The 16,551-nt window shown below is 39.4% G+C and overlaps 1 protein-coding gene across 2 annotated transcripts in view; it reads left to right on the top strand.

The window, feature by feature from the left end:
- IFT56 (intraflagellar transport 56) overlaps positions 1-3,650 on the top strand; it is a 37,370-nt gene extending 33,720 nt beyond the window's left edge. For both annotated transcript variants that reach the window (XM_022580105.2, XM_089917347.1), the window contains one exon: positions 100-3,650. In XM_022580105.2, coding sequence (XP_022435813.1) covers positions 100-211 — 112 coding nt within the window. In that variant the 3' untranslated portion in view covers positions 212-3,650. The remainder of the gene's footprint in view (positions 1-99) is intronic.
- Positions 3,651-16,551: the final 12,901 nt, after the last annotated feature.

Raw genomic sequence — 16,551 nt, 5'->3', positions numbered from 1 at the left:
CACATATCAGAAGGATATGAAGAAGAGTCACAAGTTTATTTTACTTGTTAATTTGCATTCTTTACTGAAACAATTTGTCCTTTCAAATCTTTTCCTCAGAGAGACCCTTCGAGAAGTGCTCCATTTACTGAGAAGCACGGGTAACACCCAAGTAGAGTACATCATCCGGATCATGAAGAAATGGGCCAAAGAAAACAGAGTGCCTGTCTAAAATAGCTCCGGAGTCCTAAGGAACCAGTCACCACATTGACATAAAATTGGAAATCATTCTCCTCAAGTTTATGTAAGATGCGGGGCTCTGTTTTATTGACACTTCCTTCCTTGCTCTTCGAGCCTCAAGATCAGTGACTGGCTTGCTTAGACCGAGCCTCCTGGCTGAACTAAGAGCCATAATTTGTGCTGTGGCTCCTGTATGATCCGACGAGCAATAAGACTTTGGACTTGTCTGGTGCCTTTCTTCTAAAAATACTCAGAGTCCTCTTATGTGATTTACTGACTTTAAGGAGAATGGCATAACTTTTTTTACATATTAGCATTCCATGGCATTTTCTCCAAGCTGCAGTAACAAATGCCTTTAATGCTCAAAGGTCACCATCATTCTGTCATCTTAATTTTAGCCATCTATGTACATTATCCTGTTTTACTGGGAAATTCCATAAAAAGTTTAATAGTGCAGCTCTGAATCTTGGGAGAGCAGAGGTTATAAATAGCTACATGATTCTAAGAATGGCAGTAAGATCCTTTATCAGACTGTCCAGTCATTAATAGACAATAGGCTTATGGGATTACTCTTTCAGTAGTTGAATTCTTGATGATAATAACACAGTTGCAGTGGAGTAACCTGAATATTGCAGTTTTTTTAAAAGTAAGTACTATGAAAAAAATCTGTGTGGTACATTTGAAGATATTCAGGAAACAGTATAAAAATCTCATCAGGCACTTCCCCACTGTAATTTAGGTAACATTACAGGTTAGGTTTTTCTTCATATATCCTGCTGAATAAACATCAATTTTTGAAAGTAGGGCTACAAAGATTATTTTATTTCTTAATGTAATGTTAATAGAATATGGATCATGTAGAGCCCTTTGAGGGATTTCCTAATGGCTGGACTCTGTCCTAAGTCGTATCCTAAGCCCAATGTTTCCGAGCTCTCGCAATATAAACCCATTACACAACTGAGCATTTTTAGGCTCACGACCTATTTTCAGAAGATAGACCTACCTGTTTTATGTACCAGATTACCTTTGTTTCTATATTACATAATTTTTTTCTGTTAGTTTAAGGTACCAGTATTACAGGTATAGAAAGTGCAGAGCCATCCCTATCCAGCATGGGAACTGAAAGTCATAATTCCTTGAAGCACTAAAGAAGAATAGTGTCAGTTTTTCCACCTATACCCCCAGCATCCACTGTGGATGAAGAATTCATATATAGAATGGAGATGGGAACATGGCAGGAGTCGGAGCAGCTAAGGAAAGAAGGTCTGTGATGGCAGAGAGCCTTTGCCTTCTGGACAGTTGCAAGGGGTTCTTCCAGCTCTGCTCAGGAAGATGACCAGTTTTCCAGTCTTTTATTTAGACCCAGATCTAATCAGTTCAGAGCACAAATCAAAATAAACTGACCTGGGGCTTCCCTGGTGGTGCAGTGGTTGAGAGTCCACCTGCCGATGCAGAGGACATGGGTTCGTGCCCCGGTCTGGGAAGATCCCACATGCCGCGGAGCGGCTAGGCCCATTGAGTCATGGCGGCTGAGCCTGCGCATCCAGAGCCTGTGCTCCGCAACGGGAGAGGCCCACGTACCGCAAAAAAAAAAATAAATAAACTGACCTGAAAAACTGAATTTTATAAAACAAAGTTATATCATTTTTCATATGCCAAAGCTTCTGTTCCTTATTATGTTGTTTCTGTTTTTTCAAGAATTGGTTCTCAGTATCTAAGTTACAAGGTGGGTCAGATCTGGACAGAACCTGCTATAATCTTTAGAATCCTTGTGATCCTTACCTCACTTAAAATATTAGGAAACATAATATTAGAAAAAGACACATGAAACTTTTCAGTGGTTCTTTGCAATGAAATTTGTCTTCCAGTTAATTGCTATTATTTTCAAATTTCCTATACTTGGAAAACTTTTCCACTGATGGTGATTTACTTTTAAATGAGTTCTTGTTGAGCTTAACACTCTAGTTTCTCCCTGCCATTTTCCTGTCTTTTGGAAAAAAAAAAGATATTCCAAAAAGAGCAGTTCCCAGAATTTTAGATTAACTTTTTAAAAAGTTTTTAACCGGTAGAATTGAGACAAAAAAAAAAAAAAACCCATAAAGACTAGTGTAAGAGAGATACTATCCAATTGTGTTACTAAGGATAGCTACTTCTGAAACATCTTGGTGGGCCTCAAGATCGCAAAGTAGTGTTCCATGGAGAGGGGGAGGTCCAGGCTTAGGATGCAGTGTAATGTGTACACTTCATAGCATTAGTGTGCTCTTCATAGTCTGTAGCAGATATTACTTGCAAATGGAAAAAAATTTTTAAATTATTTTTGTACTTCAAAAGAATTATTATATTCCACTGTAACATATCCAAATTAAAGCTTATTATTTGGTTATTTATAGTATTCTGTTGAGTGTGAGTGCGGGCCCTGGGTGTGTCATGTGCCTTCTCTCCTTTCTTTCCTGACCCCAGAGTATAGCACAAAGTTTTGGGCTTCACAAGTTATTCTTTTTGAGGGGAAAGTAGATATCCCCTGAGAAGACTTGTCCGCTAAGGCCTGTGATTCCTGCTCAATCCTATTAGGTTTGGCTCTTTACTGTGTTACAGCCCATTCCAGAAGTTGTTTGACCAGTGCATGGTATAACGCCTCATATGTAGAAAGCCCCCAAATACTTGTTGACTGAATAATTAAACATACAGTAACTGGTAGAGCAGGGGACTTGTGAGACCTGACCTCATGTATTCTGGTTCCCATCTAATTGTTGTTTTATGGTGTGCCAAGCATATCCTATGTGCTAGGGATGCAAAGAGAAATAATGCGCAGTTCTGATAGATAACCCAGTCTAACTGAAGTATACACAACTAAACACAGTAACGTGTGACTGTTTTCTCAATAGGAAGAAGCTATTGAGAGATAAAATAAGGCAATGGGAATGTTTGTATCCATACATATGGGACATCCCCTACCTCATTTTGGAGAAGCAACCAGAATGGATCCTGGAACTCAACGGCTAGCAAGATGTCCAGGCTTCTGCCATGTGTGTAGCACATGCAACATATATCCAAGTACACAGAAGCCAAAGGACTGGTTTCCTCCTTTGTGGCTTGATACACTTAAAAAGTTGCAAGCAAGTGGGCATTAAATCACAACAGTTATATTTACTTTCTAATGGCAAAATGAATTAGTGATTTACTAGTTCCTGTATTTATGACTTCCTCAATATAACTTAGGTAAATAGTCATCTCTCTTCTTCATCCTATAAAATACTTCTCAGGTTTAAATGTATTTTATGATAACGTTCAAACAATCTTCTATTCAGAGATGCTCTCAGAGAAGCAGAGCTAGAGACCTGATGATTGCCCATAACATACCTCAACTCCGGACTGTAGGAATATGTGAAGATACGAGACGCACACAATAAAACAATATGTGAATACAGTCAGCTAATGTGTGCGCATTGAATGTATAGTATATAGACAAGTTTGCACTCTTTTGCATCAAAACCCTGTCTTTAAATAAAGTCTAGATGCCAAGTACAATAGGGACTGTCCTGGTGGTCAGGGCAAAGGGAAGCAGATGCAGCATGTCCACCACTCAGGCTGCCCCTCAAGGCAACACAGTTTACAAACCTCAGATATAGGAAGGAGTACCCTGCTAGGTGAACATCAGGGAAGAGGATGGTGGGAAGTGCAGACGTGAGCATCCATACCATAAACTATGGGTGCATTTGATCTAATTCAAGTCACCATTTTTTGTATATTGATTCATGTATTCATGTATTTATTTGGTCAGTTACTTATATTTCACTGTGTTCCAGAAACAATTTAAGGTGAGTTACCAAGTATATGTACAAGAAAACTTAACAGATAGAAGGAAGAGTAAAGTCCATACACAAAAGTACATACCAGAATTACCAAAGATGGGCCAGAAATTCACTTTCAAGCTTCCCACCAACCAAAGCAAAGGGGGAAACACAACCAGATGGAAAATTCAGTCCATCTGTGTAAATGAACTCCCTTACGGGGAAAAAAAAACACTGGATTTTCAGGTATCTCTGATTGTTGGCAGGGTTCTGAATTAGGTTTCTGCACCATAACTTAGACATAACCAAATGCTTAATAAAAATTTCAAGGGACTCTTATTGCATCTCTAAGTATGTACAAGTCTTTCCTACTATGTACAGTTAAATAATTATACATGTCCTTCTATTTTTAATTTCCTCTGTATACATAAAATTATACTCTCCTTTGCCAGCTTTTAACTGAGGAGTGGCTACTAATATGATGAAGCTGAGACATGTTATTCAAGTTTTTAAAATTACAGCTCATGTTAGGATGAAAATGTAACAGTGACCTAGAGACTAATTGCAAGGTACTGTAAAAGCAAAGAAATTATGGGATAGTATAGCTTATACATTTACTGAGAAAATTCAACAGGGAAAAACATTGTAGAATAGGTCACATAGAAAAGGCTACATGGGGGAAGTGAATCTTAAATGAAACTTGGAGTATAGAATTTAACTATATAGAGAATAAGTCAACGATTATGTCAGATGAAGATAACAAATGAAGCCTTGAGTAATATTTACAGATGTTTAATCTTAATTTTAATTGTTCCTATTTATCTACTTTCATTTGTTCTTTGAGAAACAATATGGCCTTTTTCGTAAACTTGTAGTTTCATGCCATAACCCAGCAATTCCACTCTTCAGTATATGTTCAAGAGATACTCGTGTCCCTGTATACCATGAGATATGGACTCTTGTCCAGGAGATACGTACAAGAATGATACGTACAAGAATGATCCTCACAGCACTGTGCCCAGGGAAAACCTGGAAACAGCCCAAATACCCATTGACAGGAGAGTGGATAGACTGTGGTAAAGTCACATGGAATGTTATACAAAATAAATGAACTACAGCCTCTTACAACGCGAATGAAGTTTAGCAATATAGTGCTTACAGCAATAACTTTTTATAAGGTAAAGACAACTCAAATATAAATATGTAATCAAAAGGGAAACAGAACAGGGAAGTCAAGATTGTGGTGACCAGGAATGGGGGAGGCAGGCTGGGGCCCAGGAGGCCACACAGAGAGGCACACCATCATCAAGGTTCTGTTTTCATGTTGGTGGTGAGCCACAGGAATTTATGCCTTAATAAAGATAAACTATAAATAAACATGCTGGGCCTTCCCTGGTGGTGCAAAGGTTAAGAATCTGCCTGCCAATGCAGGGGACACGGGTTCGAGCCCTGGTCCGGGAAGATCCCACATGCCGCAGAGCAACTAAGCCCGTGCACAACTACTGAGCCTGCGCTCTAGAGCCCGCGAGCGACGACTACTGAGCCCACGAGCCACAACTAACGAAGCCCGCGCACCTAGAGCCCGTGCTCCGCAACAAGAGAAGCCACCACAACGAGAAGCCCGTGCACCGCAACGAAGAGTAGCCCCGCTCGCCGCAACTAGAGAAAGCCCGCGTGCAGCAACGAAGACCCAACGCAGCCAAAAATTAATTAATTAATTAAAATTTAAAATAAATAAACATGCTTTTAAAAATAAATTATAAATAGTTAAATAAAAGAGGAACAATGATGAATGTATGTTTTGAACTAAAAATTATGACTGGGCTTCCCTGGTGGCGCAGTGGTTGAGAGTCAGCCTGCCGATGCAGGGGACACGGGTTTGTGCCCCAGTCTGGGAAGATCCCACATGCCGCGGAGCGGCTGGGCCCGTGAGCCATGGCCGCTGAGCCTGCGCGTCTGGAGCCTGTGCTCTGCAACGGGAGAGGCCACAACAGTGAGAGGCCCGCGTACCGCAAAAAAATAAAATAAAATAAAAGTTGTTAAAAGAGTAAATCCTAAGAGTGCTCATCACAAGGAAAAGGGTTTTTTTTTTATTTCTTTAATTTTGTATCTATATGAGATGATGGATGTTCACTAAATTTGTGGTAATCAATTCATGATGAAATCAGATCATTATGCTGTACACCTTAAACTTGTACAGTGCTGTACATCAATTATATCTCAATAAAACTAGAATAAAAAATAAATAAAACATAAAAATGAAAACGTTCTGGAGATCTGTTCCAAAACAACGTGAAGACACTATTGAAATATACACTTAAAAATGATTAAGATGGTAAATGTTATGCAGTGGTTTTTCTTTACCATTATAAAAAAAAGTAAAGGGATGTAAAAAGATATGCCATACAAATACTAATCAAAAGCAAGCTGGAGTGGCTATGTTAGTAACCAAAGTAGACTTCAGAGGAAAGAGCCCAGGGAAACCACTCGAATCATTTGCCTTGTTTTTGAACTGACTGTTGCTCCCAATATGCTCAACTCTTCGAACAACTGTTCTTGCCGAAAGGCTAATTTATTTTCTTTGGATACATTTTTCATTGACTGCTGCAAGCAAACACAATTAACTCTCCATTGGTAAATGGCTTTCCTTGCTTGGCTTACAAACGAACCACTCAGTAACTTACTTCGGTTGCAGCCTTGTTTTCATTTTTTATTTTTGTGAAGAAATTCTGCTGTGATGAAATATTTTAAATCTTCTAATGTTTTTGAAGTTTGCTTTCCTGTGAGTTGGAATTACTGTGGTGACTGCTTAATCTGGTAATGTGACATATTGTGTTCTTTTAGCACTATTACAGTGTCATTACATAATAAGCATGAAGCTTTTGTTTTTTTAGTATTTATTTATTTATTTGGCTGCACCGGGTCTTAGTTGCGGCACGTGGGATCTTTACTGCGGCCTGCGGGATCTTTTAGTTGCGGCCTGCGGGATCTTTAGTTGTGGTATGTGGGATCTAGTTCCCTGACCCGGGATGAAACCTGGGCCCCCTGCATTGGGAGCTCAGAGTCTTAGCTACTGGACCACCAGGGAAGTCCCAAGCATGAAGCTTTGACAGCTAATCTGACACAAAATAATTCATACTCCACTGTGCCTTAAAGGCTCTATTACCATGGGGTGAGGATTCATTGTTGGGGTTCCTTTAACTATCAAGTGTGTAGATCCTGATTGTATGTTAAAGGAAGGCGAAATGACCACCAGGCGGGTCTGCCGATCAGGGGACCCTCAGCGAGATGGACTTGGGCCAGGACTGCACTTAATACCTGGTCCCCCCACTCCAAAAGCAGGCCATGGTATTGGTAAGATGCTACAGAAAAACTCGAATGAACTTTTTGGCCAACCCAATACATGCTGGGTCTCTGTGTATAAATGTCAACTAGGACCTTGCGTCTCCCAGTCCTCAGAAGAGCTGGGTATTCCTCAGTGTGCTGTCATCTGAGTAAATGGCCATACGTCCTTTTGGACAAGGACTGGGGAAATCGTGAAATATATATTTATGTTTTTTATAGTTCTATGAGTTTTGGCAAATGTATACAGTCATGTAACAACATATATATGCTATATATATAGATCTATTAATACATATGATTTTTTTGGTATAAAAAAAGCTATTTTTAAAAAAGAATCCCAGGTTTAAGTTCATGCTCACTCTCTATGGTCGCAACCACTATTTGGAAACTGGAATGAGACCTGGGTATCTGTCCAGCGTGTCAGTGGAACTAAAAAAGATAATTATAGGAACATTGGTGACAAAGAGAACTAAAGCTTCTGCTGGGGAAGGTCGGCACAGGTTGCACACAAACATTCAAAAATCAGATCGATAAGTAGCCTTGGACTTCTCAATAGCAACTCTGGAAGCTTTAAAACAACGTTGCAATGCCTTAAGAATTCTGAGGAAAAATTATTTCCAACCAGAAACTGTCATTCAAGTATGTAGTAGAACGAATATCTTTTCAGACATGTATTTAATTTCATAAAATTAGCTCCTGAACTTTGTGCTCCACCAAAAATATGGGAACAAACTAAGGAAAAGAGAAAATGTAGCATATAGGGGGGCTCCACATTAAGAGAGGGGGTGGAGGGAATGCCCGCAGTACGAGTGGGGACGTATTTCAATACAGCTCTGCTACAGTCTCAGAGATCAACCAATACAGACAAGAGCAGCTCAGAAAGCTTCAGGATGGACTCATTCAAGGCTAAATTGAACACCTCATTTGTTAACATATTGAGAAGAGAGTTTGGGTGAGAGTTTGGAGATAAGCCTCTAGAAAACAAAGCAAATAATAAAGTGTGCAGGAAAGGAAAAGTAATCATAACATACTTCACGGCTCAGCTGTAAAAAGAGTTTATACGGTCAGAAAACTGTAAGCACTGAACACTGATTCAACCAAAAATTGATCCAATAGTATGGGGAGGGGGTGTGTGGGTGAGAAGTGTCCATGTGCAGGCTATGTGTAAGAAAAAGCTAAATCTTCATATTTCATTGCAAAATGATAAATGAAAAAAAAAGAAAAAGTCTACAGTTTAGTTCTGAGAAGCAGAGGAGGCCAAGCAAACCAAAAGATTGGACAAGCCATATTTGCAGGAAGCACTTTGCCTGTAGCAGTTATGACATCATTGTGAACAGCTCCTTATCAAAGGAGGCAGGGAAGGGACTTCCCTGGTGGCACAGTGGCTAAGAATCTGCCTGCCAACGCAGGGGACACGGGTTCGATCCCTGGTCTGGGAAGATCCCACATGCCGCGGAACAACTAAGCCCATATGCCATGGAACAACTAAGCCCGTGCGCCGCAACTACTGAGCCTGTGCTCTAGAGCCCGAGAGCCACAACTACTGAGCCCGCGCACCTAGAGCCCATGCTCCGCAACAAAAGAAGCCACCGCGATGAGAAGCCTGCGCTCACGGCAACTAGAGAAAGCCCGTGCACAGCAAAAAGACCCATTGCAGCCCAAAATATATAAATTTTAAAAAGGAGGTGGGGAAGAGTAAATGCAAAACCTCGAGTCTTAGGTAAATACCTGCCAGTGGGCACATGGCCCTGGAGTCCCCCGACATGCATACCCACCAAGATAGCTAGTCCAGGAAAACTCATTTTCTGCAAAGATGCATAACCCAAACAGACAACACGGTTAAGGGTCTATAGACAATTAATACAAACGAAAAGAAACAAAGGAAGGAGGGGAGAAAGGGAGGGAGGGAGGAAAGAAGAAAGTCAAATGCTGGACAAGAAATATCACTAGAATATTGGTGATGTGTTTATGAAAGCTGTAACCAAATATTTTACTGACAGAAAAGTAGAAAATAGTAGTAGTTCACTGATATTTCATCATTAAGTTATCATTAAAGGTGACAAATCAAGTAGTATGTAAGCTGTATTTTATAATACCAGGTTAAACATAAAGTATACAAAAAGAGAAAAATAGATGAATTTCATCATCAATCCTAGTACGGAATTATGACAATATCCAAAGAAATTGAGGATTAAGTTCATTATAAAATTAACCCATTAGGGACTTCCCTGGTGGTCCAGTGGCTAAGACTCTGCACTCCCAATGCAGTAGGCCCGGGTTCGATCCCTGGTCAGGGAACTAGATCCCACATGCCACAACTAAGAGTTCGCATGCCTCAACTAAAATGTCCCGCGTGCTGCAACTAAGACCCAGTACAGACAAATAAATAAATATTTTTAAAGTAAATAAATGAAAAAAAATAAAATTATCCCATTAGAACAAAAATATAAACCTTCCAAATTATCAGAAGTAACATACACAAAACTTCATGGAGGATTTTTTTAAAGGTTTAAAGGAGAAAGCGTGATATAAAATAAGGTGAGAGATCTGGGCTCAAACATACCTTTCATATCAAAATGTAAATGGGCTTAACTCACCTATTAAAAGAAAAAAGATTAACAGATTGGATCACAAAGCAAAACATAACTCTGTGGTGTTTACACATAAATGCTGACAATAAAAAGATGGGCAATAGTACAATTAGGCAAATGCAAATAAAAAGAGAGCAGGTGGGACTTCCCTGGTGGTACAGTGGTTAAGAATCCACCTGCCAGGACAGGAATAAAGACCCAGATGTAGAGAATGGACTTGAGGACACGGGGAGGGGGAAGGGTAAGCTGGGATGAAGTGAGAGACTGGCATGGACTTATATATACTACCAAATGTAAAATAGATAGCTAGTGGGAAGCAGCCGCATAGCACAGGGAGATCAGCTCGGTGCTTTGTGTCCACCTAGAGGGGTGGGACAGGGCGGGTGGGAGGGAGATGCAAGAGGGAGGAGATATGGGTATGTATGTGTACGTATAGCTGATTCTCTTTGTTAGAAAGTGGAAACTAACACACCATTGTAAAGCAATTATACTCCAATAAAGATGTTTAAAAAAACAAGAAGAAGAATCTGCCTGCCAATGCAGGGGACACGGGTTTGAGCCCTGGTCCGTGAAGATCCCACATGCCACGGAGCAACAAAGCCCGTGAGCCACAACTACTGAACCCACGTGCCACAGCGTGCGACAACTACTGAAGCCCGCGTGCCTAGAGCCCGTGCTCCGCGACAAAAGAAGCCACCACAGTGAGGACCCCGTGCACCACAAGGAAGAGTAGCCCCTGCCAGCTGCAACTAGAGAAAGCTGGCAGACGGCAACGAAGACCCAACGCAGCCAAAAATAAACAAACAAACAAACAAATAAAAAGAGAGAGCAGGTGTCACAATCAAATAGGGTTGAATTCAGGTCAAAATCATTAAGCAAGTGAAAGAAACACATTTTGAACGATAAAGCGTCCATTTCTCAATGAAGATGTAACAGTTATGAAGAGACAACAAAGAAAATGGCATCAATAATCAAACAGCAAAGTCACAGGATAGCAGTAAATCAGTGATTTCACCACAAAGCAACATCCATATTTCTGCTCTGCCATCTCAGATAGTGGACATCTGGTGGATTGCCTGGTGGACCCCATACCCTTTCTTGGAGCAGCATCCTGCCCTCCGTTCCCAACTCCATCCACCTTATCACAAGTTCCTGGTAGCCATACATTCATCACAATTGTTTGATCTGGGGGTGAGCACCTGACCCAAATAGGTCAATCAGAGAAACTTTTCTATGATTTTGGAATTGGTTGTAAAAGTTTCTTGTCTTAGTCTGAGCTGGTCTCTCCAACAAAGATGTTAAAAAAAATTTGGGAAAGTATAACAAGGCCATATTTTTAATCATGTAACTTGGGGAGCAAAGAAAGCTGGTCCACAGAGAGAGCAGAGCAGAATGAAACAGATTTGAGAGAGAAGCAGCAATGAGACAGAGAGAATATTGCCGGGAGTCTGTGTAGCTTTTCTAGTCCCTAATTCTGGTTCCATCTTCTTGGGGCCCGATTGCATTCCTTTCCCTGGGATAGGAATGCAGGAATTACTCCTGCATCTGCTTTACAAACTTCTCTGAGTATCCAACTAGCTTATGTTGATTTCTTTTAAGATACTTGAAACCAAAAGTTCTAGTATTATTCAGTTCTAATCCCACTGCCCTTCTTTCAGCCCTGCTGGGGCATGGCAGTTCATTCCATCCTGCCAGGCCACCATACTCCATTTCTAACTCTATGGTCATGCCTTCCCTTGTTCTCTTTATCTGTATCCTTAAGAAGTCTGTCCCTCTTTCCTCCATAAAGTTTTCTAAACTATTCCAAACCTCTTTGATTTCGCCCTCCTCTGTCCCAAATGTCCATGTAATATTTGTATATTAGGAAAAGAGTTGAAAAATGTTTGCCCAGCTATGCCAAATAACACTCAAAGCTTTTTCCATCTCAAGCATCTAACTTTCATACAAAATCTTTTAGTCTTCTAGCTTCTGCTGTGTGAAATTCCCATAGCCTTGCCCCATGGTTACAATCTCATGGAACTGTTCAAGACTAAGTGACTAGTATTTCATTACTCACAGCACAATTTGCAACAAAACGGTTTCTGCTCAAGGGAACTATTCAACATGAATTCCATGACATTTCCCTTGAAAGCTAAATAGTATATTAAATGTCCATTAATAAGATCACTGTATGAACAAATTGTGGTATATTTGTAAGTGGAATACTACACAGCAAGGAAAAAGAATAAACTACTGATAATATGCAATCACATGGATGAGTTTCACAACCATTATATTGATTAAATGTATAGAAATATTGAATCACTATGTTGAGTATCAGGAACTAATATAATGTTGTAGGTCAATTATACTTCAAAAACAAACAAGCTCAAAAAAAGAGATCAGATTTTTGTACCAGAGGTGGGGGGGTGGGGCAGGGGGAATTGGATGAAGGCAGTCAAAAGGTACGAATTTCCAGTTATAAGATAAATAAGTACTAGGAATGTAATGTACAACATGATAAATAATTTAATTAACACTGCTGTTTGTTATATATGAAAGTTAAGAGTGTAAATCCTAAGAATTCTCATCACAAGGAAAATTTTTTTTCTTTCTTTAATTTTGAATCTATGTGAGATGATGGATGTTCACTAAACTTATTGTGATAATAATTTCATGATGTACATCAAATCATTATGCTGAACACCTTAAACTTATACAGTGCTCTATGTCAATTACACCTCAATAAAACTGGAAGAAAAAAATAAGGCTCCTGGAGATAGACATTGGTGGTGGTGATTGCAAAACAATGTGAACATACTTAATGCTGCTAATCTGTACACATTAAAATGGTTAAGATGGTAAATTTCATGCTATGTGTATTTCACCAATGAATAAAAATAATGTTTAACTTTTTTTTTTTTTTTTTTGGCTGTACCACACGGCTTACAAGATCTTAGTTCCCTGACCAGGGATTGAACCCTGGTCCTTGGCAGTGGAAGCCGAGTTCTAACCACTGGACCGCCAGGGAATTCCCACTAAAAATGTTTTAAAAAATAAACACACACGTGGGACTTCCCTGGCAGTCCAGTGGTTAAGACTGCACTTCAGATGCAGGGGGCATAGGTTCAATCCCTCGTGGGGAACTAAGATCCCACGTGCTGCGCAATGCGGCCAAAAAAGAAAACACACACACACACACACACACACACACACACACACAAAACAAACAAGAAAACCCCATTGTGTTGATTGAAAGAAGCTAGACATAATAGTACATAATGAGTACATACCATATCAGTCTGTGTATGTAAGTTTCAAGAACAGGCAAAACTAATCTATGGTGAAAGCAGTCAGAATGGGGGTAACTTCTGTGAGAGTTCTGAGTGGAATGGAACATGAAAGACCTTTCTGGGGTTAAAGAAACCTTATGTATCTTGAAGTGGGTAGTGGTTAAAGGGTTGTATACAAGAAAAATTCATTGTCGTACGCATTTTCCTGTATGTTAAGAATTCCTTAATTTGTATAAAAAATAAATAAAATAAAATTCAAAAGAAAAAATGATGCCCATGAAAACAAAAAAGTATTCCTTAATTAAAAAAGATGCCAATGTTCAGCTATCAGAGTTGGCTTCAGCTCAAAACAAGCACACCTCGACTATCTCCAGCTGACAGTTAAACTGCATCTGTTTCAAGCCGCACAGTGTCCCTCCACAGATCACTTTTCAGTTGCATGTGTCTACATCCAGATATTTTATGTATATATAAATAATAGGGGGGAGGGATGGTTAATCGGCCCTGGTGTTATTTTTCTCATTTCTTCAGAACGGTACCTTTCTGCCAGAAGCCAAACGTATTTCAATATATCAGTCTTTCCTTTCTTACGTTCTTGGTAAGATTATACTAACAAAACATATTTCCCCTTGTACAACTATGCTATATTTTAAAAAAAACTACTTATGGATTTTCATAAAAGAAACGTATGCTGTGCTTTTTTTTCACTTCAGAATAAAGTTTTCTAAAGGGAAAAAAAATACATTATTTCCCCCCTTTAGCACAATGTTTTCTCTTTTTGCACAAATAGTAGTATGCTAAATATTGTTCTGCATGTTGTTTTTTTCACTTAAGTACAGATCCTAGTGATGAAACGTTTTTTTGAAGATTGCTTAGAATTCCAGCGAATATATCGACTTATCATAAGAGAAATGTACACTAAAATCATTTAAATAAATATATCAGCTTGGCAAAGATCAAAAAAGCTAATAGGGACTTCCCTGGTGGTCCAGTGGTTAAGACTCCGCGCTCCCAATGCAAAGGGCCTGGGTTTGCTCCCTGGTCAGGGAACTAGATCCCGCACGCGGCAACGAAGATCCCGCATGCTGCAACTAAGACCTGGCGCAGCCAAATAAATAAATATTTTAAAAAGGCAGATAACATAATATATTTTCAAGGATATTAGGAAATAGAGACCCTCATGCATTGGTGGTAGAATATAAATTGATACATTCTATGGAGGGTAACTTATCAAATTAGAAATGCACATATTCCTTCATTCAGCAACTGAGTCAGGTTAAGCATATTTAATTCACTTGAGAGCCGTTTGTATTTCCTTTCCAGTGAACTATCTGTTCATGTCTTTCCCCATTTTTCTATTAAGTTATTACTGTTGTGTCTCCTTGATCTTTATAGATTAGGGAAATTCACCCTTTGTGAAAGGTGTTGCAATTTTATTCCAGTTTGTCATTTGCCTTTTGACTGATGCTGTTTTTCTTTCATGAAATTTATCTTATTTTATTTTATTATTTTTCAAAATTTTATTTATTTATTTATGTATTTATTGGCTGTGTTGGGTCTTTGTTGCTGTGTGTGGGCTTTCTCTAGCTGAGGCAAGTGGGGCCTATTTTTCCTTGCGGTGCGCAGACTTCTCTTGGCAGTGGCTTTTCTTGTTGCAGAGCATGGGCTCTAGGCTCTCCGGCTTCAGTAGCTGTGGCACATGGGCTCAGTAGTTGTGGCTCGCTGGCTCTAGAGCACAGGCTCAGTAGTTGTGGTGCAGGGGCTTAGTTGCTCCATGGCATGTGGAATCTTCCCGGACCAGGGCTCGAACCCGTGTCCCCTGCATTTGCAGGCAGATTCTTAACCACTGCACCACCAGGGAAGCCCCATGAAATTTATTTTAAATAGTTGCAATTATCAATCATACTTGGAAAGGCCTTTCCTAGTGTGAGTTTTTAAAAAAATCTCACCTGATTTCTTCTAAAGTTTTATGATTTCTTTTTTTTTAAGTGAAGAAACTACAATTATTTTTATTGAAAAATGTGAAAGTGAAATATTATATTTATTGCATTATTTTTCTTAACATCTTTTGGATGTTAATTGCTTTACAATGGTGTGTTAGTTTCTGCTTTTAACAAAGTGAATCAGCTATATGTATACATATATCACCATATTCCCTCCCTCTTGCTTCTCCCTTCCACCCTCCCTATCCCACTCCTCTAGGGGAACACAAAGCACTGAGCTGATCTCCCTGTGCTATGCAGCTGCTTCCCTCTAGCTATCTATTTTACATTTGGTAGTGTATATATGTCAGTGCTACTCTCTCACTTCGTCCCAGCTTACCTTTCCCCCTCCCCATGTCCTCAAGTCCATTCTCTATGTCTGTGTCTTTATTCCTGTCCTGCCCCTAGGTTCATGAGAACCTTTTTTTTTTTTTTTAAGATTCCATATATATGTGTTAGCATACGGTATTTGTTTTTCTCTTTCTAACTTACTTCACTCTGTATGACAGACTCTAGGTCCATCCACCTCACTACAAAGAGTTCAATTTCGTTTCTATTTATGGCTGAGTAATATTCCATTGTATATATGTGCCACATCTTCTTTATCCATTCAACTGTCAATGAACACTTAGGTTGCTTCCATGTCCTGGCTATTGTAAATAGAGCTGCAGTGAACATTGTGGTACATGTCTCTTCTTCAATTATCATTTTCTCAGGGTATATGCCCAGTAGTGGGATTGCTGGGTCATATGGTAGTTCTACTTTTAGTTTTTTAAGGAACCTCCATACTGTTCTCCATAGTGGCAGTATCACTTTACATTCCCACCAACAGTGCAAGAGGGTTCCCTTTTCTCCACACCCTCTCCAGCATTTACTGCTTGTAGATTTATTGATGATGGCCATTCTGACTGGTGTGAGGTGATACCTCATTGTAGTTTTGATTTGCATTTCTCTACTGATTAGTGATGTTGAGCATTCGTTCATGTGTTTGTTGGCCATCTGTATATCTTCTTTGGAGAAATGTCTATTTAGGTCTTCTGCCCATTTTTGGATTGGGTTGTTTGTTTTTTGGATATTGAGCTTCATGAGCTGCTTGTAAATTTTGTAGATTAATCCTTTGTCAGTTGCTTCATTTGCAAACATTTTCTCCCATTCTGAGGGTTGTCTTTTGGTCTTGTTTATGGTTTCCTTTGCTGTGCAGAAGCTTTTAAGTTTCATTAGGTCCCATTTGTTTATTTTTGTTTTTATTTCCATTTCTCTAGGACGTGGGTCAAAAAGGATCTTGCTGTGATTTATGTCATAGAGTGTTCTGCCTATGTTTTCCTCTAAGAGTTTTATAGTGTCTGGCCTT

Source organism: Delphinapterus leucas, chromosome 9 (genome assembly GCF_059928025.1).
Source record: "Delphinapterus leucas isolate spDelLeu-1000000601 "Yukka" chromosome 9, BTC_Dleu_Yukka2, whole genome shotgun sequence".
Taxonomy (NCBI): domain Eukaryota; kingdom Metazoa; phylum Chordata; class Mammalia; order Artiodactyla; family Monodontidae; genus Delphinapterus; species Delphinapterus leucas.
Note: the sequence above shows the minus strand (reverse complement) of the source record. Positions and strands in the feature narration are given on the sequence as shown.